Source organism: Halichoerus grypus, chromosome 2 (genome assembly GCF_964656455.1).
Source record: "Halichoerus grypus chromosome 2, mHalGry1.hap1.1, whole genome shotgun sequence".
NCBI classification, from domain to species: domain Eukaryota; kingdom Metazoa; phylum Chordata; class Mammalia; order Carnivora; family Phocidae; genus Halichoerus; species Halichoerus grypus.
The window spans coordinates 196,374,903-196,399,189 of NC_135713.1; the positions used below are offsets into that span (position 1 = coordinate 196,374,903).

A 24,287-nucleotide genomic window follows, 5' to 3' on the forward strand; every position below is an offset into this window, starting at 1 on the left:
CTGCGATGTGGGACGAGGAGGCCGAAGATGGGAGACTTGGAGACCCCCAGGCGTAAGGGGCAGGTGCGAAAAGCAGGAGCCCTGTAAAGAGAAAGAGGACAAAGAGGAAATCCGGGGAATTTTTGGAAGGAACAGAGGCCCGAAGTACAAAATGCTACTGAAAGTTCTACTAGAATGTGGTTGGCAATGGTGAGGCCGTCGGTGGTCCCCAGGGGAGGGGGAGGGGTTCTGGTGGCAGAGGGGGTGGAAGACAGACTGTATGGCTGTGGAAAGGGGTGCAAAGTCAGTCCGTGGCGGTGAAGAATTATTCCGGGACACGTGTGAGCTGATAGGACGTGGAAGGTCGGGTGGTGATCCCGGAAGGAGGGACGCTTACTGTCCTATCGCTGTCTGGCTGTCTCCTTCCCTGCAGACCTCTCTCATCTGCGCCTCTGTTTGCCTTCATCGTACTATTCCTTCCTCAAGATCCTTCCCTTGGCCATCCGTAAGATAAGCAATGTAAACTTAATTTTAATTTTTTTAAAGTAAACTCTACACCCAGCATGGGGCTCGAACTCATGACCCTGAGATTAAGAGTCACGTGCTCTACTGACTGAGCCAGCCAGGTGCCCCTAACGTAAACTTTATTTTAAGGAGAGCTTGCTTTCTTCCTTGAACTTGTACCAGTTATGAATGCAGGATTTGCTTCACTGAGTGTAGCTAGAAGGAATCTTAAAGATCATCTAATGGGAAGGTTCCCAAACATTTTATTTAATTTTTAAGAAAAGATTTTATCTATCTATTTGAGAGAGAGCACAGGCGAGGGGAGGGGCAGAGGGAGAGGGAGAAGCAGACTCCTCGCTGAGCAGGGAGCCCGACGTGTGGCTCAATCCCAGGACCCTGGGATCATGACCCCAGCTGAAGGCAGATGCCCAACTGACTGAGCCACCCAGGCTCCCCTCAAATATATTTCACAGTGATTTTTAAAATGTGTAAATCATGTTTCCTGAGGCATGGGACCATTTAGTGTGTCTCCATGTCTAAGGGGACCCAGAGGACAGTAGAACTGGGGGGACCAAGTGATGAGCTAGTCTCTCACGCATGCTGGTCCATCAATTTGCCGGTGACGAAACTGAGAAAGTTCACAGCTGACCTAGTCTAGAACTCTCCATCACGCCCCGGGCCTGGCACATGGTGGGGCCTCAAGGATGAGGGTAACTGAGGGTGTACCTTTGCATGGGAAACCGTATCAGGGCCCTCATCGATTCAAATGGAATACTCCGTGGACAGACAACCCCATGTGTTCTTTACCCGACTCACAAACCTGCGTTGCTTCCCTCAGAGCAATTTATTGTCCCTCCTTCTGCCTTCTTGAAGGCGCCTCCTGGGGGCACGGGGCCCCCCACGCACCAGTGGACAGGCCAGTTGGCCTCTGTGCTCTGGGGGCTTTCAGCCCATGTGCAAAGCAGGCCTTGAACGGGGAAATGGAAGAGTGAAGTGTGTCAACAGACCCTTTGCCATGGAGGCCACAGGGAGGCCCCTTGGATGCAGGGATGGATCCGGGTCTTCCTGGTCTTGAGGGAGCCTCTATCTCTCCGAGGAAGATGAGGAGGAGGAGAAGCTTCTTTCAGCCAGACTTCTGCGCCCTCCCGCAGCAGTAAATATCACTTCTGTGAACCCCACAAAACAGTGGCACTGGGGAGTTCCTGGAGCCCATTTCTCGGCCAAGAGTCCGCTGCCCGGATCTGGGGAGCCGGCACGTGAGCCTCTCGGCTTCTGTCATTGCCATCGCCTCATGTGACAACTGCCAGCTATCGCCCCGGTCTCACCCTCGGCCTCCTTTGTCATGGTGTCCTGTGGCCGCTCACTGAGGCGGGGCCGGCCTCGGGGGCTGCGTCTCACTTCCCCCTTGAGAGGATCACACGTCACCACCTCCCTGCCTCCTGGACCTTTCTAGGTAGGCCGCATCCTTGTGTTCATTAGCCTCATTAGGGCTTGGTGGCCCCCAGGCCCTGGGAAATGCCGCGTGTGTCTGCTGCGACCAAATCATCCTGGCGGAGTGGGCTGGGGAGGGCATCCGCAGTGTAAAGCAGTGACTTGGGAATTGATATCTGAGCTCCCTAAATTCAGAGCCCAGGACGCTCTGGTAGTGGTTGCAAATCTCCCCTCCTCCATCTTCGTGGGGTTACCAGGACCACTTTGTGGGCAAAGAGAGAGGCGAGCCTAAACTCAAATCGACAATTTCCAAGAGGTCAGGTCTTTCATGTTCCAGCCGAAGGAAGAAAGCATTGCCCCTGGTAATGGCAATGAGCTCAGTTAACTTTCTTTACCATGCAGGAGCCATGCCTCGTGTGGGGATGAATTTATGGCCTTGGTGGCTGCAAACAAGTGACACGATGAAATGTGGGCGAGAGGGGGCCGTGGGCAGCTCCCTCCCAACCTGCACAGCAGCAGGTAATAGCTATGTTCCACATCACCGGGTCCTTAGTCCCTGTCTCTCCTTCAGGTCTTTTCTGAAAGTGGGCAGGGTATAAATTAGAAATGAACTTGTAAATAAAATATTTGATCCAAATAGGACAGGCCACACTGGCAGGGGAAATATTGCTGTAGGATGTGATGAAAATCCATCTTTATTGGGGCAGCCAGGAAAAATCAAGATACACGCAGATCCTTGAAAGTTTCAGTCTCAAGGAGGGATTAGTAAGAACCGAACCGCTTGGTCAGGACCTTGTATGTGTTAGCCAAAGAGAGGGTGAGATGTCTCTTTGCAGCCCGCCCCCCTCCCCGCCCCAGTTACTGCACAGAGGTCGGGTGAGGACTGACTGGTAAAGGGCCCTGGTTAGACACTGGGAAAGCAGCAGGCTTGCTTCCGTTTTCTCCCGTGTACACGGGGACGGTTGTGGCTGCTTTCCACCGTGATGCCAAGTCACAGGAGCGTGACAGTAGGAAAAGTCAATAATCTGGATCCTGTCTCCAAGTCAACTCTTGACACTGTGTTCATTGTGGATGTTTTGCAATAATTTTGATTTAAAAAATGTCACACTTGGTAGAGATCCAAAAGAATTGCAAACAGAGTCCCAAAGACATATACTCGAACACCCTTGTTCATGGCAGCATTAGTCGCCAGAAGGTGGCCGCCACCCAAGTGTCCATTAACGGACGAATGGATAAGCAAAACGTGGTAGAGTCAGTCACACAATGGAATATCATTCAGCCTTAAAGAGGAAGGAGATTCTGGCACAGGCTCCCACATGGATGAACCTTGAGGACATTACGCTGAGATAAACCGGACAGGAGAGAACAAATACTGTATGATTCCACTTCCGTGAGGTCCCTAAAGGAGCCAAATTCATAGAGACAGAAAGGAGAATGGTGGTTGCCAGGGCCTTGGGGAGGGGGAGTGGGGAGTTGCTTAGTGGGGGCAAAGTTTCAGTTTGGGATGATGGAAGAGTTCTGGGGATGGGTTGCATGACAATGTGAATGTACTTAATCTTATTGACCTGCACACTTAGAGATGGTTAGGATGGTGGGGCACCTGGGTGGCTCAGTTGGTCAAGCGTCCGACTCTTGACTTCGGCTCAGGTCATGATCTCAGGGTCGTGAATGGAGCCCATGTCAGGCTCCTCGCTCAGCACGGAGTCTGCTTGAGATTCTCCTTCTCCCTCTCCTTCTACGCCTCCCCACTACTCTCTCAAATAGATAAGCGAATCTTTAAAAAAATGGTTAAGATGGTACATTTTATGCTATGTATATTTTACTGCGATTTAAAAAAATCGCACACTCAAAAATATTTATTACCGAATTGCTAGTCCTGGCTCCTCATGGAATCCAGTGAATTCTAAAGAGCCGAGAGAGTGAAGGTGTGTGAGACCTTGATCCGATGGTCGTGAAATGCGCACACACACCGAGCGAGGGGTCGGAAGGCCCTCAGAGCGTGGCCTGGCTGAACCCTGCGCTGAAGTCCAGCAGACACCCTGAATCCTGAGCCTGACCCAGCCGGAGCAAGCCGGACCAACTGCCCCTTCTGGACATCCTTCCTGGCAAGCATAGGTCAGTGGGCTGGGGAGAAAAGCATGTTTTCCTTCCTTGGTTTGGTGGATCTGTTTCCTTTTTGGCATCAGGCTCTGTTTTGCTTTATTGCAGCCTATTTTTCTCCACGGCAGAAGCTGGAGCAGATGCGAGAACGCGTGGCTCTCTGGCAGCCACCCTCGGATGCTTTTGTGTGCAAAGCAGTTTCGGGTGCACCTAGGACTCTCTTGAAAGAGTTCAAGTTCTGGGAAACCAAGTGTATTCTGTTCAGTTGGTACTCCACTCAGAAGGGCTCTTCGGTGCCGAAAACACGGGCACCCGTGTAGGAACCGAAGATGCACACCGGTCTAATTCTGGTAAAAGTCGTCATAATAATAAAAACGATGATAACACTGACTTCCAAAATGGAGTTTGTGGGATGAGGTCGTCTGTCTTTCTTCCTACTCCTAAACCGTGGCCCCAGCTCCCTGGCTGGCCCAGACTTCCGTTTTCCCGTTCTCCTACCTGGAGCACGTTTGCTCTCGGCTTCTGTCTCTGCCTCTTTGGGACAGTGGCCCGCCGGTGGCTGTGGGGCCACGTGGGGCTGTGTAGCCTCCTCCAGGACTCACCTGCCCCCCTCCCTTCTCTGCAGCTCCCGGCTTTGGCTTCCTGACATTTATGTCACCCTGCTCTCTTTGACCCTTTTGCTTTCACAATCGTGTGCCAGCCATTTGCTCCACCCCTGGCTGGAAAGCAGGCTGGGCTGTGCTCTCTGTCCCCCAGGCTCCTCAGCCACTCCTGCAAGCCCCGCCCAACCCCCTGAGACAACACGGAGCCATCTGGACAAGCCCCACCACGACCCCCACCCAGGTGCCCCCAGACTCATGCTTCTTCCCTTTAAATTGTTCTAAGCAGAACGAATGGGTCTCTTTTCTCTCCCATCACAGATGGGAACGGCGAGGGGTGAATTAGCTGACTGATGAGTGTACGGTTACTCCAGAACAGGGGTCAGCAAACTTTTTCCATAAAGGGCCAGGTAGTGCGAGCCAGACAGCCTGTCACAGTTTATACCCTATTGCAAGAGTATGTTACTGATTAAAATATGCCCTTACACCACTTGAGTGACTTTTTCTCTTTTCTCTCTTTTTTTAAGATTTTATTTATTTATTCATGAGAGACAGAGAGAGAGAGAGAGGCAGAGGGGCAGAGGGAAAACGGGCTCCCCGCTGAGCAGGGAGCTGACCCTGGGCCCGAAGGCAGGCGCTTAACCGACTGAGCCACCCAGGCGCCCTTGAGTGACTTTTTCTTTGACAGTTCCAGTGAAACTTTACTTATGGACACTGAAATGGAAATACTTTCCAAATATCATAAAATATTCTTCTTTTGCTTTTTAAAAACCATTTGGAATAGTAAAAACCATTCTTAGCCTGTGGACTGTGTCACAGCAGACGGCGGGCCAGGTTTGGCCCACGGGCTGTAGTTTGCAACCCCAGGGGCAGAGGACTGAGCGCTAACCCCGCGTCTGACTTACCAGGACGGTTTCGGAAGGTAGAAAGTGTAACTTAGGACACTCCGGAGGGGCGGGGCCCTAAGTGTCTAACTGCTAAGCGCAGCTTCCTGATGTTCCCTGCAACAAAAATCCAGCATCTGAAATCAGACCGTGTAGTGCCACTGCTTGAGTGCTCTTAGCACTTGGAGGCCAGCGCGCTGGGGCTCTGGAAAGAACCCCTCCTTAACACCCTTGCCTTGCCAGATGGTCTCTGGTTTCTCCCAAAGAAAATCCCAGGGCCCAGCGATCGAAGCTAGAATTCAGAACCTCTAAGTCTTATTGGTAAACAGGACCCCATTACCCCATCACCACCCCCCCCCCCCGCCTCATCCCCACACCCCCCTACAAAAGTCCTCAACACACGCGGCGGGGGGGACCGGGACACATGCTTTTCTTCCTCCTCCAGGGTCATGGGGCCCCTGGGCCATCCGAGGTCAGGAATCCAAGCAATTTGTATGGAAGGTGCAAGGGCAAAGTAAGTTTTCAAAGAGCTTTTATTCCAAACACAGTCAGATTCTACCCAGCGAAAAAATGCTCCTCACGTGTCTTGGAAACCAAGGAGGCACGTTCAGTTCAGTGGAAAGGGTGTGTCTTGTCCCAGAGAAGGAGGGAGGGGTTGGCTATTTACACAGGCAACACCCAGAACTGGTAAATGGGCACAGGGTCCCTACAGGGCTCACCGAGGACACCTGGACCCAGCTTATCAAAGACAACTGGCTCAGCGAGGACCACCTGGAGCTCCAGGGGAAGGGGGTCCCCACCAGACACCCCTGCACCTGCCACCCCTGCCGTCTCCCTCCCACCCTGGGCAGGTGTGGATCATGTCCACTTGCTGGATTCCCAGGGGAGCCTGTCACAGCCCAGAGAAGGGCTCAGAGAGGGAAGCAGCAGCGGCTGTCGTGGGGTAGGTGGGACCGGGGAGAGGTAAAACTCCCGCCTCCTCTCTAGAACGTTCTGGGCCAGGCTCTGCTTCCTGAGGGGAAAGCCCCGCGGGGGCTCCGGGAGGGCTAGTGCTCGGGCTCGGCGTCCATGCAGGACTCCCAGGGGTTCTGGGGCATTCGAGGCAGGGAGAAGAGCAGGAGGGCCAGGCCGCCGAGGAAGAGGAGGACGAAGGCGGCGCAGGCGCAGGCGAAGGACCAGGAGTAGTAGTACTCGATCCACACGGTGTGCTCGCTGTCGATCATGCGCTTCACCGACTGCCGCGTCACCTCCACCGACACGAAGACGCACAGGCCTGCGGGCCGAGCGGGACCTTCAGGGCCCTCTGCCCAGAGCCCCCCCCGGGGCCGCGCTCGGGTCCCCGGTCCCTGCCCCGCCGCCCGGCCGCACGGGCACGGCCCCCACGCTACCTGCGAAGGCGTAGAACATGGACGCCGGCCTCAGCAGGTAATCCCGCTTCTTCCGGAAGGACAGGAGCGCGCAGCTGGTCCCCATGATGATGAAGCCGAGGCTGAAGATGGCGATGGCGGCGGCCGAGATGCTGTACTCTGCGGGACAGGGGGGCAGGGGCCGCACCGCGGCTCAGCGGCGGCCCGAGGGCCGGTGCCGCGCGTCCTTGCGCCCATTTCCCTGGGGAGCACGCTGAGGGTCCGAGATGAAACCCCTCACTCCGAGTCACACGGCGGGGGGAAGGGGTGGGGCCAGGAGGGCAACAAGAGCCCCTTCCCACTCCCCGCGGGGGGTGGGCGCTGAGCTGCAGGTTCTCCCCCACCGGGCAGAGGCCTGGCAGCAGGCGGGAGCCACGTGGCCGCAGACCTTTCTGGAACAGAAAGCTTCCTGCGAGCCAGGGCGCCGGGGGCGGGCTCGGGCGGAGGGCGGTCTGTCCTGGGACTCCAGGCAGCCGCTGCAAGTGGGGCTTGTTGCAGAGCCCCGTGCGCGATCGTGTGTGTGCACGCGCACCCCACGTGTAGAGACTGCCAGAGCGAGTGTGCTCGCGTGTGCGCTGGCACGTGAGGCTCGCTCCGAGCGAAAGTGTGCGCGTGCGAGCCCACACCCTGGGCAGGGTTGGCACCGCGCCCCCGTGCTTCCCGGAAGGCCCCCGGGGCACACGCGCTCCCAGAGCCCTGGGCGACTCCCCTGACGCCCCCCGGGGGGGGGGGGGACCGATAGGCTACGGAGGGGATCAGCTGCCCCAGCAGCCCCGAAGACCAGCACAGGGGGTTGGGGTACTGTTGCATTTCCCCGTCACTCCGGCCTCCCTCGGGCTGGGCAGGAAGACGATTGCGGGGCCTCCCCAGAAACCTCTCCTTACAGGCTCTCTCAAGGCCGGATGGACCGAGAGCTCAGGACGGCCGGCCGCCCAGGGCTGCGGGCTCGGAGCACAGAGCATCAGGCCGCAGCCGCTTTGCATTGCAAGCAGAGAAGTCAGGGCTTTTGTGCCAAATGGTTTTCTGGCTCAGCAGCCTGGCCAGGAGTCACTTTTCCTGACCCTCCCTGCTTTCCCCCACCCGCTCACCTTTCTGAGTAGTGACTTCGAAGATCTCTGAGGTCTCGCCTGGGTTAAAATGCCTGAAGTAGGAACAGTTCTCCTCTGCAAAGGAGGGAGACAGCCTATGAGTTGAGCCAGAGGGCTGGCAGGCTCCACCAAGAGAGGGTGGGTGTGATAGCCCCGTGGACTGGCCCTCCCTTCCCTAAACCCCGAATCTGGCTTGAAACAAACATCTTTCTCCGCGGCTTAGACCAAAATTGCAGCAGGATGAGGGGCTTTCATAAGAGGCTAGGAGATCTTCAGGAAGCAAAGGCCGACTCAGTCAAGAGGGCCAGAGTCCTGTGGGTATTGAGCCCATTAGGCAGATGGGGTAACTGAGGCTCAGCAACTCGTTTCTCAGGGGGTGCAGGGAACAGCGTCAACAAAGGACCAGAGGGTGGTTCTCACCTGGGACTTGTTGGGCAAGGTCTGGAGACCTGTTTGGCAGGGGTCACTGGCGGGTAGTGGATAGAGGCCAGGAGTACTGCTGACCATCCTCCAACTACAGGACAGCCCCACACAGCATAGAATTAACTGGCACCAGTATATCAATAGGGCCGAGGTTGAGAAAGCCTGGTCATACCAAAATCTTGGGCTGTGTTTCCTATCGGTATCCGGGCCCATCCTGATGCCCTGGGTGTGACTGGGAAGCAAGTGATGTGTTTCAAAAGCTTCCAGAAGACTCTGATGCTCACCCAGTTTGGGAAGCCCTGCTCCAGGTCTCTTAAAATGCCCCACAGAGAGCTTTTCTGAGTGGGCCAAATGGATGGATTTGAGTGCAGGGTAGAGAACTTCCATTCAAGGGCCAAATGTGGGTGATCATCATGTCATTTCATCAGACCCTTGACACCTGTGGCCAGACAAACCCTCCTCTGGTCAGCTGCTTGTTCTAGCTGATCAGTGTCAGGAAAGCCATAGAAGATCTGTGAACAGCAGGACCAAAAATCTGGATTTGATGGGGCGCAGAGGAAGGACTCAGAACAAAGAAATTCATGCTGGTTTTAAACACAATTTCAGGCATAATTTCTCTTCCATTTTTCTCCCTTAGTTTCTCTTGTAACTTGACATACTTTAAAATTGAAGGATATTCTTACTGCTTATTGAGTACAGTTTAATATTCTTTACTCCGTTTTTAGGGAGTAGCTGAATGCAGTTTTTTAAAATATATATTATTTTATGTTTCTTAAAATTAAATTGGGTTGCTTTTTATTTGTGTGAGGCCCTACACTGATTTCTTCTTCCTGTGGGTCCATGACCCTCAGTAGGAAACACCTCCACTCCTGGTTTAGATGGCGTCTAGGTTGCGCATTCGTTTCTTCACTTTCAGGCTGTATTTCAATGATCCTGATTATTGATGCCTGCTTTCTTTTGGAAATGTGCCGGAGGGTTGCCAAAGACATAGCTTTCATTGGGTTGCAGGCCTTCTTCTGTCTGACCTAAATCATCTTATTGCCACTGAAGCCTATGGCCGCCCCTCCTTTCCCCTCCCCCAGCGTCAGGTTTGCTGCAGCTCCCATGATGGAGAGGGAGATGACCCCTGGGGACGAGCCTGGGTTCGCAGCAGTGACTGTTCTGCAAGGTAAACAGCCTTCTCTTTGAGCCTCTATATTTAAATCACTTTCCTTTTGAGCAGAGTTACTTGGGGTATCTGACTGCCAGCAGTGATGTCAGAATTAATGCTGCTCTTTTCTCTCTCACAGCTTCCGGTGCTATTTTAAAGCATAATGCAACCCTCTTCTATTTGTTAGATTATTAGCTATAGATTCTCTTGAATCACTGCTTCTGAATGGCTTGTGCGACGTCGTTAAGTCTCCATGTGTGTGTCTCCCTCTGGACAAAGGAACATTTCTGTTTCATTCTTTGAGGGCCAATTTCGGTTGTCACTGAAAACCCTCTGAAAAGAATTGACTGGATTCAAGTATATTTCACAGTCAGCTGCCTCCCCGACTACTCGCAACCCATGAGTTAAAAGCCTTTGGGCCGTGAGAAAAAGGCCCGTCAGAGCCTGGCCAAAGCATCGCTGTTTGGCAGTTCTGGGCTGCTGAGCCCCTCTCGCACATGTAGTTAGTGTTTGCCTTGTCAGCCCCCCGAGATCAGTGGCGGGCTCCATCCCGACAAACCGCCGCTTGCATGAAAACCGTCTTAGCTCAGATAGTAGTGGGAGGCTGCCTGTCTGGGGAAGCCAGCCTGTGGATTTTCTGGGGGAGATTTTCCCCTTCAGTGACCCGGGGACACTCCTACTCCCTCTCCTCCCCTATTAAATGATAGCACATTGTGTGGGATGGGGGGCACCCAGTGGGTGGGATTCCCACACAGGGCATCTGGAAGTCTCAGCTTCTCTCTGATGTGGCTGAACGTAGGGCGCGAGAATGGATGGGCCAACCCCGTCCCCTCTCTTGAACTTAGCACATGAGCAAGGCCAGCGTCTTCTGCCCTGAGCCTGGGGGTAACATCTACTCTAGGGCCCCAAGGCTGCCCATGGAAGACCACAAGCCCCTTTGTGGTCCCTGATGACCCCAGCAGGGGTGGGGGCACGTCAGACCCAGGTGTCATTCCAGACATGTCCAGCACCAACAAGATGCTCATTCGGGAAAAATCAAGCTGGGCATCTGCTGAGGTGGGCAGACCTCGTTTCTGCCCCTTTGTCTGGGGGTTCTGGGTACACTGAGCATCGAGAGCAACTTAAAAAGGAAGGACATCAGAGATGGGCCGGGTGTGGGCCACTTAGTCACAGGCGAGGGGCTTGGAGGAGAGAGGCAGTGACAGCTTGGTGACAACTGTGGAGAGTCTGAGCCTTCCTGCTTCTGCCTTTCGGATATCCTTCCATGCCATTCCCTGGCTTCCGTTACAGCTGCACAAAGCTCAGGGCTTAGAGCTTGGTCTTGATGGATTATAGCCCCTTTACTGGGCAGAAGAAACAAGTGCTCTGGATCAAGTCAGTGGAGATACCAATGTCAGGGTGATGATCTGGGACCAATAATCAGGAAGTTGGAAGTTCCTCCAGCCTCCTTTGTCTCTGCAAATGGCTCATGGTGACTCTAATATTTGTATTTCTATTTTTCTGTATTTCAGAAATGTCTGTCATAAACAGTCAGAAGACTCAGTGGTCTAAAAACTTAAGTGGGTTATTCCTTAAAAAATATGGTGAACTTGGGGCACCTGCATGGCTCAGTCAGTTGAGTGTCCAACTCTTGGTTTCAGCTCAGGTTATGATCTTGGGGTCATGAGACTGAGCCCCATGTGTGGCTCTGCATTCAGCGTGGAGTCTGCTTAAGACTCTCCCTCTTCCTCTGCTCCTCCCCACTGCGCTCTCTCTCTCTCTCTCTAATAAACAAAAATAAATCTTTAAAAATAATATGGTGAACTCAGCTATTGAGCTTGACTGGGGTTGGAGTATTCTGGTTAAGCAAGTATTCTGGTTAAGGGAATGACTACACAGAACTATATCTAACTGTGCCAATTTCAAAGAACTAAAACAGAAGGCGTGTTTAACTCCAATCTGAACTTGAGTTAATGCAGGTTTTCTCTGATAGTTGGGGTAACTTATACGATTAGGGGATGCTTCTGGGTTATCACTGAGAATGTAGCAGTGTACCCAGTGCTGGTTGATGCAGACTTTAATATATTTCAAAAAATACCTTGTTTTACACAAAACCAAGGGAACTAGTGACTTCGGGGTTGGAAAAAATATTTCGCTTACTTGTTACTTGCATCAATGGCAGGGCTGTCTTCACCCTTTTTGTAAAAGAAGTTCTTGATGCTCCCAACAGTGGTTTCTCTGTGCTCTGTCTCCCCCTACCACTCTGATTGAGGACTTTTATCCAATGGGTTGAAGAAATCCCCAAGACCCCAGCCCAGAGGGTCAGAGCATTGCTGTTCAATGGGGTCGGGGGGGGGGGAGAAGTCTGGTTATGGCCTGGGTCTCTAACATTAGCTCATGTGGATGGGAAAGGGAGCCCCTGAAATTCTTGGGGTCCATAACATGACGTTCCTTCATATGGCTCCAGTTCCTGCACCAGGTTCTGGAAGAGAGGATGAGCCATACAGGAAGTAGGGTACTGGGGCAGTCTGCTGCCTTAGCCTAAAGAGACAGAGCTGGAGAGAAACAACATTCTGTCCAACCCAAGGGCAGGGGATATGATTCACTTGGGCTCTCAGACAGACAACCTCTCCTGACAATGAGGGAAGACCCTACTCTTATTCTGAAGACATTAGAATTGACCTCAGATGTTGATCTTTGCATGACAGTTCTTCTAAAACTCTTTGGGTCGGTGGGAAAAACCAAATTAGACAATTTATGTCCTCAGAGCCCCCAGTATTCTATGGCTGAATGGGACTTTGAAAAGTCTCTGTTGAACCAAGTCCTGGTCGAGCTTCTTCTAAACCATGTCATGTCAAAAGTTGGCCTCTTATGTGTCTGCCTGGATCAGCAGCTTTTAGGAGTTGTGTTTGTATGTACAGTGGGGAATACTGTATGGGAGTGGGCTGGAGAGAACAGGGGCTCTGGATTTGAGACTTGGGTGTTGAACTTGTGAGAAGGTTAGCTTTGGGAAGGCCACTCTGAGCCTCAGTTTTCCCACAAGTAGAATGAGAACCACCTGAAGAATGAGAGCCTCCTTACTGGGTTGTTGTAAATAGTATAATGTAGTGACCAAGAAGGTGAATTTTAGGGATATGAACTCTAGCTGCTCTGCCATGGTAGTTGTGTGACCTTGGTCAAGTTACTCAACCTCTCTGTGCCTCATTTCGTTTATCTGTGAGATGGGATGATGGTAATAGTATGGACCTCATAGAGGATTTTGTGAGGATTAGATGAGTATATATATATTTCTATTTGTCATCCTGCTGCCTTCTGGCCTCCATGGTTTCCGGAAAAAGATCAGCTGTAAATCCTACCTTAGTAAGATTGCTTGTATGTGATGAGTCATTTTTTGCTGCTTCCAAGAATCTATGTCTTTATCTTTCGACAGTTTTGATCATGATGTGTCTAGGTGTGGATTTATCCTACTAGAATTCATTAAGCGCCATGGATTTGTAGATTAATATTTTTCATCAAAAATGGAAACTTTTCAGCCATATTTTTCTGCTTTTCTGCTTCCTGCTCCTTTCTCTCTCCTGTCCTTCTGGGACCACCATTATGTGCATATTGGACCTTTGATACTATCACACAGGACTCTGAGGCTCTGTTCCTTTTTCTTCTTTTTTTTCCTGTCTATTCCTCACACTAGCTAATCTCAGTTGATCTATCTTCAAGTTCACGTATTCTTTTTTGCACCTGCTCAGATCTGCTATTGAACACTTCTAGTGAATTTTCCATTTCGATTATTATAGTTCTCAGCTCCAGAATTTCTATTAGGTACTTTTATTTTCTTGTGTGTGTTTTCTTTTTAAAGATTTATTTATTTATTTGAGAGAGAGAGAGTACAAGTGGGAGGGGCAGAGGGAGAGGGAGAGAGAATCTCAAGCAGACTCTGTGCTGAGCATGGAGCCCGATGTGGGGCTTGATCTCATGACCCTGAGATCATGACCTGAGCCAAAACCAAGAGCTGGACACTTAACCAACTGTGCCACCCAGGTACCCCAAAGTATTTTTTTTTAAGTGGCTCCATGCCCAGCGCAGAGTGCAACACAGGGCCTGACTCACGCTATTAGGTCCTTTTACAATAATTTCTATCTCTTTATTGATAATCTCTATCGTGAGACATCATTCTCATCTTTAGTTGTTTAGACTTTTTTTTAGTTCTTCGAACGTATCTAAAAAAGCTGATTTAAAGTCTGTAAGTCCAATATCTGGGCTTTCTTAAGGATCTATTGATTGGTTTTATCCCCCTTATGTATGGGCCATACTGTTTTACTTCTTTGCATGTCCTGTGATTTTTTTTAACTTAAAATTTAAATTTAAAGCTGGAATATTTAAGCAATATAATGAGCAACTCTGGAAATCAGAGTCCCACCTTTCCCTAGGGTTTGTTCTTGTTGCTGTTTGTTATTGTTTGTTGAGTGACTTAATTAATTTTGTAAAGTCTGTTTCCTTTGTCATGTGGGACCACTGAAGTCTTTGCTCAGTTAGTTTGGTAATCAGATCACATTTTGTGAAATGCTTGGAATGAATACATCTCCCAGTCTTTACTGAGGGGCTCTGTGCTAAGCAGAGAGCTAAGCACTCCACCAAACATCCTACATTTCTGCCTTAGCCTTCATTTTCTGCTTGCCCACAGCCTCAAGATCAGCCCAAGGTGAGAGCTTAGGGCCTTTTCAGGCCTTTCCTTATACACCATACAACACTCTGCATGCACAAGGCCTAAATTCTCCAGAATATGTTGGAGCTTTTCAAAGCCACCTATGGACATCTCATTCTCTAGCTTTTTTGGTTAGCCTATTGTTTGCCCTGACTGTTGCATACTGCCTCAGGAAGCTATGCTATTAAGCAATTGTTTCTCATTGTTTTTGACAAATGAGCCCTGGGAAAAAGACTGTTTCCACTGAGTGAGCTCAGCGTCAGGTCAAATAAAGACAGCCTTGCAAGTGGGGACTTCCAGGAAACCACCAGACAGATCAAATAATGACAATTCTCTGGGAATAAGGCTTTGAAAGAGATCTGGTCCCATCTGTCCCCTTTGGGGGCTGCCAGGCTGCTAAATTTTCACTGTTTGCAGGCTGTTGGTTTTCAAGGCTATGACAGAGTTGGGGAGGGGGGAACAGGAATAGAGCAAGTTAAAGCACCACAAAACTCACCATTCTTACTGAGATTCACCTAGTTTTCTCGAAGAAGCCCTCGCTGGATTGTTGCAAGAGTGGTTAATTTCCAGCGTTCTGAAAAAGTTTATTCTGACCATTTTTGCCAGAGTTCTCATTGTTTTTATGGAGAAGAGGGTTTTTGGAGATTCTTACTCTGCCCTTTCTTCTGATGTCATTCAAAGTAAAAATATGGAAGGCACTGAAAACAATATTTGGCAGATGGTACTAGATTTGTGTTTGTGGTTATGACTCCTGTTAATAATAAACGAGAGAACATGTATGAACTCTCTTCCTCCCTGCAGCAAGGAGTAATCCCACAGAGCACAGGAAAGGTGGGTGGGGAAGGAAAAAGGTGTCCATCTGCAGAGAAAGGAGAGGGAAGGCAGGAACATATTTCAGAAGCTTGTTGGTGGGGTAGGGCAGGGCTTGCAAGTGTGGGAGGTCACTCTGGACCAGGGCAAGAAGGCATAGAGATAGACTCTGGTCAGGCTCAAGGCCAAACCATGCCTGCTGGTCCTCTACAGCTAACCTCCTGCTCATTTGTCTCTTCCTTGTATGGACTTGCCTCACCTCCCTGCTCATCTGCTCTATAAACTCACCAGACTTTAAAAGGCAGGTGCTTCTGAGGACAGGTGGACAGGACCATAACAGTGCATTCCCTTGCACGGTCCAGAGAGAATCTGCCTCACCCTGCCCTGCCCATGGGAATTGGCTGGATGATGCATTTGTTTACGGGTGTGCTCGGCCCTGGCTGAGGAGCGTGGGCCTGTGAGCTATGTGATACCCTTCAAAAGCACATGTCCATGTCTGTTAAAGCCCTCAGCCCGGGGACTCAGTGTTTCTAAGACAGCTGGGTATTTATGAGTCTTCCATGTATCTAGCAGGAATGAGCAAGGCAGGAGTTTTCTAGAGCCAGCAGGAGGGAAAAGAAGAGGAAAAAGAGAAGTAGAGGAATGGAGTTTGGGCTCCCTTGTCCCACACACAGACTGCAAGATCTCTGGGGACTTATCATGGACTTCCTTGGAAGGCAGGGTTCAAGGAACACCCAGTCTGATCACAGAGGGAATGATTCTGAAAATCAGGTGGGTCACTATACTCACCCTGGTCCACGACCACCTCACATTGGCATTGGCACTGGTAAGCACTGGAAGGGACTTGATGTTGCTGAGCCCAAGCACTGGGTTTTACAGGAGACAGCAGAAGCTGTACGGGCTTTGTTGACCCCAGAGTCACTGGGCGGGGCGGGGGGTGTCGTGGGCCACGCATGACGGAGCCCAGACCTCTGATTCTCCACACAGGGCTCTTTCCTCAGCATGGGCTTTGTCTGCTATGAATGTGGAGGGCTCCCCATTTGCAGAATAGACTGGTCACCCTCATACCAGGTATTCCTGACAAGGAGCTCACCTTTGATGTGCGGTTCAGTCCCATGGGGGGGGATTGAGGAATGCACTTAAATTTGAGCAGGAGGACATGCTTCCCAGCTCTGAAGGGGTCTGAGCTAGGAGAGTGCACAGAGCGATGGTTCTGACAAAAAGCAGGTCTACAACCAGGTCCTGCTTCACCGGTGTGTGGCCTCTGCAGTCAGGCAAGGGCCCCCCACTTGGCTCCAGGCTTCACTGTTGCCATCTTGAAACCCTTAAGAATAATCACGAGGAGCCCTGCGTTTCCATTTTGCCCTACGCCGTGTACACTGTGTGGCTGATCCTGTCTCACGCCCAGCCTGGAGGCTGCGGAATGAGCGTGCCCGCCGCACATGTCCCTTCAGCCCGAGGACTTAGGGCCGTTTAGCCTGTCTGTGCTGGGGAGAGCACAAGCCTCTCGTCTGGTAGAGCCACGGATCCTTTCCTGAGCCTCTGGTCCCACCTGTGCAGCCCTGGGCTCGGGGTGAAAAGCCGGGAGCCTCAGCAGGACAGAAATAGCTAGAGGCAAACGCCCTCAGTTTACAAGCCGGCTCTGGCCTCCAGGATGACACACGCACTTCAGATCCTCCTCCCTGGGCACAGAGGGCCGGGCGGCATTTCTGTTCTGAGGCAGGGACGCCTGCCCTCTTTCCCACAGGCACCTTTTCCGGGGGGGGGGCGGTGAGGAAGGGCAGGGGGTGGGGATGGGATCAGAGAGTGGGTACGTTACCCCCAGGCAGGGTGATGGGTCCGCAGGTCTTGTCCTTGCTGTCAGGCATGACAATACGCTTGGTGCAAATCCGCCAGAGGCCAAAGTGGGCCGCCTCGCAGGTGGCATTGTGGTGCTCCACCTCGGGGCTCAGCACGGCCCAGTGGTCGGTCACCACGGCCACCAAGGCCAGCACGACGCCCACCAGGATGCAGAAGAGGGTGGCGCGGACCTTCGGCGCTTGGGTCTGGGACATGGTGGTGGCGGAAGAGTGGGTGCCCTGGGCCACGGTCTGGTGGCAGTGTGTCCCGGGCAGGTGGTGGCCAGGCTGGGGAGGTGGCGGCAATGATCGAGCTGGGGGGTGGAAGCTAAGTTTAGTGTGTCCGGCTGAGCCAGAGGGGGCTGGCCTCGGGGCTGAGGGACACCAGACGGGGCTGAGCAGCTGCCCAGACGTGTCAGGGGCCTGAGGGAGGCTTCTATTAATGCACATCTCAGGCCTGTCACCAAGGATAGCTTCTCCTCAGGTTTCAGAGCTTTCTTTCCCTCTTGGGACCTGAAATACCTCAAGGAGGGACCAGGAGAGAAGGCTCTAGATGGTGACTTGAGACCTCCACAGTTGGCAGCTCAGGACACCTGAGTGGGAGGCACTGAGGGGTAGGCCCCAGGGACACTAGGGGGGTGGGAATCTGCCTGTTCTGGGCTGCAGGAGCAGGGGACACTGCTGGGTGGGGGCAGGGGACCCTGGGGGACACAGGTGCTACAGCCTGGTGCTCTCACCAGTGGGGCGAGTGTGAGTGGGTCCTTGTCCTGGAGGCTTGGGGGACTCAGGATCCTGCCTAAGGACATCTTGAGGATCCCCTGCCAGGAACTCTGGAGCCCTAGCACATCCCCGAACTGCAGGAAGATTTCCGGTGGCTCCTGGGCCTGGCATTACCCAGCACTGTGCCCAGCGTGGGAACGCTGTTTCCTTTTGTTGCTTGCTTGCTTTTTTTTTTTTTAAGATTTTATTTATTTGAGAGAGAGAATGAGTGCACGGTGTGGGGGAGGGGGCAGAGGGAGAGGGAGAAGCAGACTCGCCGCTGAGCAGGGAGCCCAACACGGGGCTTGATCCCAGGACCCGAGATCATGACCTGAGCCTAAGGCAGACGCTTAACCCACTGAGCCACCCAGGCGCCCCCGCTTTTTCCTTCTCAGTTCTCCTCGCATCCCTCCAACTGGGTGCGGAAGGAAAGCTCCGTTTGGGGTTAGTAATTCTCGGACACCTTTCCAATGCTTGCTAATCAAAGAATAGCCTGGAAAAGACAAAGAATCCAGCTGGACCTGACTGTAGTTCTGGTTTCATTTTACTGTTTCAGTTTTACTTCTGTTCAAGATTTGCCAGTTATGTTTTCTTTTACAAAATACATATATTTAAGTAAAAAAGAACAGCAGTGGGTTGACTATTAAGAGGACTATTAAGAGGCTGATGGTGTGTGGACCCAGCAGAGGACAGAGGACAGTTTGGGACGGACCCCAGAGAGTCCTGCCTGCCCATGTGCCCCCCGGGTCTCGAGCCCCTACACCCCTCCTGTGTTCTGCATCTCTTCTTTATCAGTTGACCAGTTGTCTCTTTGGGGGTCTATCCAAGAGGCTGATGTGGGGCCAGGAATAGGTCCCTGAGCTGGGCAGGGTTTTGAGCTTCAAGATCCTGGCCTCAGGTTGCCACAGCTTACAGAAATACTCTTCCTGTGTGCGGAGAAACACTCAGAGGCATCCAGCCTTGGAATCACAGTCTGTTAATAATAACGATAATCATAGGAACAGCGCATCTTGAGTGAGTGTTTACTATATAGCATGTGCTGGGCTAAGCCTTTCCACATCATTGCCCTTAAACTTCACACCAATCCATGAGGTGAGTGAGACTATGACATCCATTTTACAGATAAGGATACAGAGGCTCAGAGACACGAAGCAACTTGTCCAAGGGCACACAGCAGGGAAATGGTGAAGCCAGGTTTCAGAACCCAGAGCCCAAACTCTGAAGCGATGGTTGGAGATGGGAGGAGAGGTCTGGCTCTATTGTGGTTACGGGGGAGCAAAAGTATCCTTTCCTTCTACCCTTCTAAGTTCTCAGCTCAGGCTCCTGTCACAAGAGAAACGCATACACACTTATTCGCTATAAGTTTTCCATGACACAGGAGCCTTGGCTCGGGAAACAAAGACCCGAAGGAACGGTTCACACTGAGTGTTTTTATGCACTGGGATGCACAGTGGGATGAAGAGCAGAAAGTTGGTGAAAGATATCAGGAAAACAAGAGGCTATGAACTAAGTGCAGTAAATTGGAGAAACAGCGAGGTCTATTTAGATCCCTCTTGGGGTCCTGGGGATGCAGGAGCTCCTTTCCTCTGGGTAGAGGGAGGACAACTCCCACCTGAGGGTCTCAGGTCCTGCTTCAGGGCAGACGGGCAGGGCGGGGGTCCTGGCACATGCCGTTCCTCGAATTCCTTCCACCTAAACTATTCAGTATGCCAAGGTGCCATATTTTGGAGTAATGTGCCCTGAACCCCGTCATGACCGAGAAAAGGAAGCTGCAGCCTAGAGAGAGGATGCGCCAAGCCAGGCCTGCCCAGTGACCAAGCGCCAGTGCTGAGCTGAGGCCTCCCGTCCGAAGCCACAGGCCGGCGGAGGGCAGTTACCACTCACCCTTCGTGTTGCAAACCAGCCTCCCCATCCAGGTGGTAAATCTGCCAGAGCTCCGCCCTCAACCTTCCTCATCTCCGCTCTCCTTCTCTCCCTGCCCCCCTGCCTCTGTTCCCGGTGAACCTCCTGGCCTCAGTGGGGGGCAGGCTTGTGCAGCATGGGGGGTCCTGAGTCCTCCACCCCAGGGAGCAGAGCATTAAAGATGTATGGCCTCTTCCTCTTGAAGTCGTCTTTGTGTAAATCGGCCCCATGTGGGCAACTCCAGGGGTTGCAGGTAAGTCGTAGCCCCCCAGCCGCGTTTCCTAAAATTCCTCCAAACAGACCTTTTCTGCTCATTGAGGCCACTGCCAGGCCACCTGTGCGGCTCTCCAGAACCTTGCTGGGCCGGGGAAGGGGCTCGGTGGATGTTGGCGTTTGCTGGGAGCTGGGGCTGGGAGATATCCGCAGCTGCTGCGGGGGGGCCCTCCCCTTTCCAGGGCATGGGGGAGGAGGGCGCCCTGGGGAACCAGCCTGCCAGGGATGGAGTGGCCAGCCGCGGATCAGAGCCTGCTCCGCTGTCCCGGGCTGGGCTTATCAGCCTCTCTAAGCTGCCCTCCTGCATCTGAAATGAGGGCAGTGATGTCTGGCTGGGGAGCTGGCAAGCATCAGGGATAACGCTCTTTACCAGCTTAGCCTGTGCTAGGTGCTGTGGACAGAATTATGTCCGCCCCTCAATTCAGAAGTTGAAGCCCAAACCCCAGTGTGATGGTATTTGGAGGTGGGGCCTTTGGGAGGTGATTGTATTAGATGAGGTCATGAGAATGGGGCCCATGATGGGATTAGTGTCCTTAAAGGAAGAGATACCAGACAGCTTGTTCTTTCTTTTTCTCTGCCACGTGAGGACTCGGTGCGGTGAAACCCAGGAAGAGGGCTCTTCCCAGAACCCAACCACGCTGGCACCCTGATCTAAGACTTCCAGCCTCCAGAACCATGAGAAGGTACATTTCTGTTGTTTAAGTCCGTCTATGGTATTTTGTTACCTGAGCTAACAGAGTAGGCAGTCATATCCAGGATGGCTAGTGATATTATTATTACTTACAGACCACAAATGGATCCACTTCTCTGATGGGCAATAAGCTTCTGGAGGGTAGAGAAAATGAGGCTGTATCATATACTCATTCTGGGTGCCCTCAGAGAACACCCCCACATTTGAGCCCAGGGTGGATCTTCATATACATTTGCTGAATGACTGATGGATGGCTGGGTGGACAGATGGACTGAAAGAAGGGGACAGAAACTCAAATAATTTACCCCACCAGATGATCCAGAGGACCTTTCTATGTGGTTTAAGGCCATAGGGACATTAGAAATGGCAGCTGGGGCAGACCCAGAACAGCTTGGACCAATGGCTAATTTGCCTCAAGATGCTGAGGGACACCCCAGGAGGGCATCATTGTTACCTCTGTGGTCAAGTTCAAAAGGAAGCAGCCTCCTGAGATCCAACATTTTCTACAATATTTAGATATGCCACACTCAGCTAAACGGGAGTTGTCTATATTTTACTTATCCAGATGAACCAGTTTTCATTTGTCCCAAATGACTGCTCTTTTCCCAAGAAGGACCAGACATAACTAGGGGAAGGAAGGAAAACATCTCCCATAGGTGGACCTCATTCGGAGCTGGGGCCAGGGCACACCTGGGAGGGGGCTGAGTAAGTCTTCCCTGGCAACATGCTGATCTAATTTTGAGCTCAGCCTTAATTAGGCTGCGCCATGGCCTTGGGCGTTTGATCTTAAGATGCTATAAAAAAGCACGGTGCCACGCAATTGGTCCAACCTCTTTCCACCACTTCATCCGCCTCCCTGCACTGTTCAATTTGGACCCTCTGTTGCATCAGGCTTGCTGCCCCCAATTCCATCCTGTGAGCCCAGGGGACCAGGAGCTCCTCCATCTTTGAGGCCCATGATGGTGCCATGCTAACCTCTGCTTCTGCCATCATGTCTCCTCTGACTCTGCCGCCTCCCTCTTTCCCTTAGATGGACCCTTGTGATGACACTGGGTCCACCCAGCTAATCCAGGAACAGCTCCCCATCTCAAGATCCTTACTTTAATCACACCTGCCACGTAAAACGACATATTTGCAGGTTCCAGGGATTAGGACTTGGACATCCTTGGAGGCCTTGGAGGTCACTATCTTCCTACACATGTGCTGATTTACAATTTGCTTGATTTTCTCTGGCATCACCTTGCAGCTCGGGTGCAGGAGAAGGTGGAAGGTGAGATTAGGAGGGTTGGGGTCTTCCAGGGGGAAAAGGTAGAATGAAAAGGGACCAAGGGAATGAGGGGCATTGGCAAGGATGAGTTTGAATGATGACTCTTGATGGCCCTGCAACCAGGAAGGTTGATGTATTGGGAGAATATGGAACAGTCAAGGCCCTGGAGGGCTTGAGAGGTTGGAGAACGGGTAGAGTGGTGGTAAGGGAGAGAAGGAGTGGAGCATTTGCAGCTGTGGGCAGAGAGGAGGATGCTGTCCCAGAAGATTACAGGGGGCGGGGGGACGGTCAGAGGTGCTGCCAAGATCCAGGTTGGAGACAAAAGTCTTTAGAGGTGCGAAGGAAGGAGAACTGTGAGACCAGGGAGTTGGGGTGGTTGGCCCCACGGATGTTGATGGTGGGCAGGATGTGGGGTGCAGAGGTGAATCCTCTGATGAATGTGAAGGAGTGGCCAGGAAGGTGTTTGAGAGATGACAGTGAGGAGAAGGAGCTCGGGGTGGTCTACCCCAGGCCCTCAGAGAAGGCTTTTCCCCAGGAAGGTGGAGGAATAATGGTCTGGAGGCATCAGCATCCCCCTCACTTCCCTTTCTTGCTATTACGAGTCCAAGGACATGAGTTCATAACCTTCTCTGACCACAGACTTCTGTTCCTGAGGTTGTATTGGCAGTTTTGTTGGAAGCTGCAAGTTTAAAAATATCTGTATCAGGTGTATGGGCCCCGGTCTTCCTCTAGACCCTAAGGTCCCTTGGATTCCCTTTCTCCCTTTGCAACCCCACATCTCTCGGGACTGAGTATGGGGCTGAGCAGCCAGGAATGTCATGTTGGGAACCTGGGCAGAGAACCCTAGCAGAAGAAGGGACAGCTTTCACCAGGAGGACAGGGCGGGGGGGGGGGGGCGGTTGGGGGAGTGGGAAGGCGAGTCCTTAGGAGAGAGGATGGTTTCATGTGTCCCAGGAGGTGGAGCTGCAGGGAGTTCCAGAGGGCACGGTGGAGACAGAGAATGGAAGGGAGGATTGGTGGGTGGAGAAGAAGTCTAGAGCCAAGCAGGATACCCAAGAGATGGGGATGGGGGGAGGGGAGATTTCATTTTCCAAAAAATGGCCACAGAAGTATTTCTGTGCCCACATGTTCTTCCAGAACCTGTCACTTCTTGTCAAAACCGTGGACTATTTCTTCTCTCCTTCAACTCAAGGAGGCTTTTGACTGTCTTCACCCTTAAAGTGCAGTGGAAGTGACTTCTGAGACTTCCACCTTTCTCTCTTGCTCTGGGGACAGTGGCCCTTGGACCCAACCACTATGCTATGAGGAACCTCAGGTCACACAGAGAAGCCATGTGTAGACATTCAGGCTGAAAACTGCTGCTGAAGTCTTGGCCAATAGCCAGTGTCAAATGCCAGACATGTGAGCAAATAAGTTTCCAGATGATTCCAGCCCCCAACCATCGAGTCTTCCAGCCAAGACCCCAGACCGGTGGAGCAGAGATAAGCCATCCTGATCCTGTCCCTGTCAAGCAGAGATAAGAATCCATGACCATATTTAATGGTTGTTTAACGCCACTAAGTTCTGGTGTAATTTGTTACACAGCCCTACTAACTGATACGCTCTGAGAGAGAGGAAGGAGTTACATTTAGCCTGGCTGAGGGTGGCTAAATGTGAGGTCTGGTGGAATGAAGCAGCCCAGGCTTTCAAGAGGAACTTGGTATGAAGCTGCTTCCCAGCTACTGGGGAGGGGAGGCTGTTATCCCCCCAGCCTAGATACCCAGGTGTGCGTGTCGACAAGATCCTGAGTGTCTTTCGGGGTGGACAAGGAGTCTGACCTTTTCATCAGGCTGTAGGACAAAGCTGAGCCAGAAGTTCATAGTGAGAAGTCACCAGATCTTAACCAAATGTATCCTGAGAATCCCAGCACTTTGGCCCCATTCAGACCCCATTTAAGATCTAGGGAGCAGATAAGCTATGTCCAGCAATAGGACACGAGTCAGATAAATGGCAACATCTCTGTTTTGTGCAGCCGTTAAAGACTGTGGTTTTGAGGAATATTTAAAGACACGGGAAGGGGCACCTGAGTGGCTCAGTGGGGTAAGCATCTGACTCTTGATTTCAGCTCAGGTCATGATCTCAGGGTCGTGAGATGGAGCCCTGCGTGGAACCTCAGTTGGGTTCTGTGCTCAGTGGGGAGTCTGCTTGAGATTCTCTCTCTCCCTCTGCCCCTCCCCCTACTTGCACACATGAGCTCTCTCTTTCTCTAAAATAAATAAACAAATCTTAAAAAAAAAAAAAAGACCCGGGAAGATTCCCATGATGAAAACCAGTGAGCAGAGGCAGCGTATTAAGCCCCCCCCGACATGCATTGGGGTGCACTGAAAGTTTATACTTGTGTTTACATCTTGGGTAGTGGGATTTTGGCTGATACGGTTTTCTTCTTTAATTTCTCTGTATTTTTCAGATTTTTAAAGGTAAAAGGGAATACTCTTAGGATTAGGAAAACATAGTATTTGTTTTAAA

General features: G+C 51.8%; 1 protein-coding gene across 1 annotated transcript; it reads right to left on the reverse strand.

Annotated features, from left to right (window-relative positions):
* Nucleotides 1-6,012: 6,012 nt before the first annotated feature.
* Nucleotides 6,013-17,106, reverse strand: CACNG1 (calcium voltage-gated channel auxiliary subunit gamma 1). The gene is made up of 4 exons (XM_036106835.2): nucleotides 16,872-17,106; nucleotides 7,992-8,066; nucleotides 6,886-7,023; nucleotides 6,013-6,770 (listed from the first exon to the last, which is right to left on the reverse strand). Exons 1-4 carry the CDS (start codon nucleotides 17,104-17,106, stop codon nucleotides 6,544-6,546), a joined length of 675 nt encoding a protein of 224 aa, XP_035962728.1. The 3' UTR covers nucleotides 6,013-6,543.
* Between the last annotated feature and the right edge of the window lie 7,181 nt (nucleotides 17,107-24,287).

Excerpts from the sequence above, each read along its gene's own strand:
- CACNG1 (XM_036106835.2), bottom strand. The coding sequence starts at position 17,106 with ATGTCCCAGACCCAAGCGCCGAAGGTCCGCGCCACCCTCTTCTGCATC. Across the intron at positions 8,067-16,871 it reads ACCCATCACCCTGCCTGGGG|AGGAGAACTGTTCCTACTTC; the intron begins GTAACGTACCCA and ends CCTCCTTTGCAG. Across the intron at positions 7,024-7,991 it reads CGAAGTCACTACTCAGAAAG|AGTACAGCATCTCGGCCGCC; the intron begins GTGAGCGGGTGG and ends CCTGTCCCGCAG.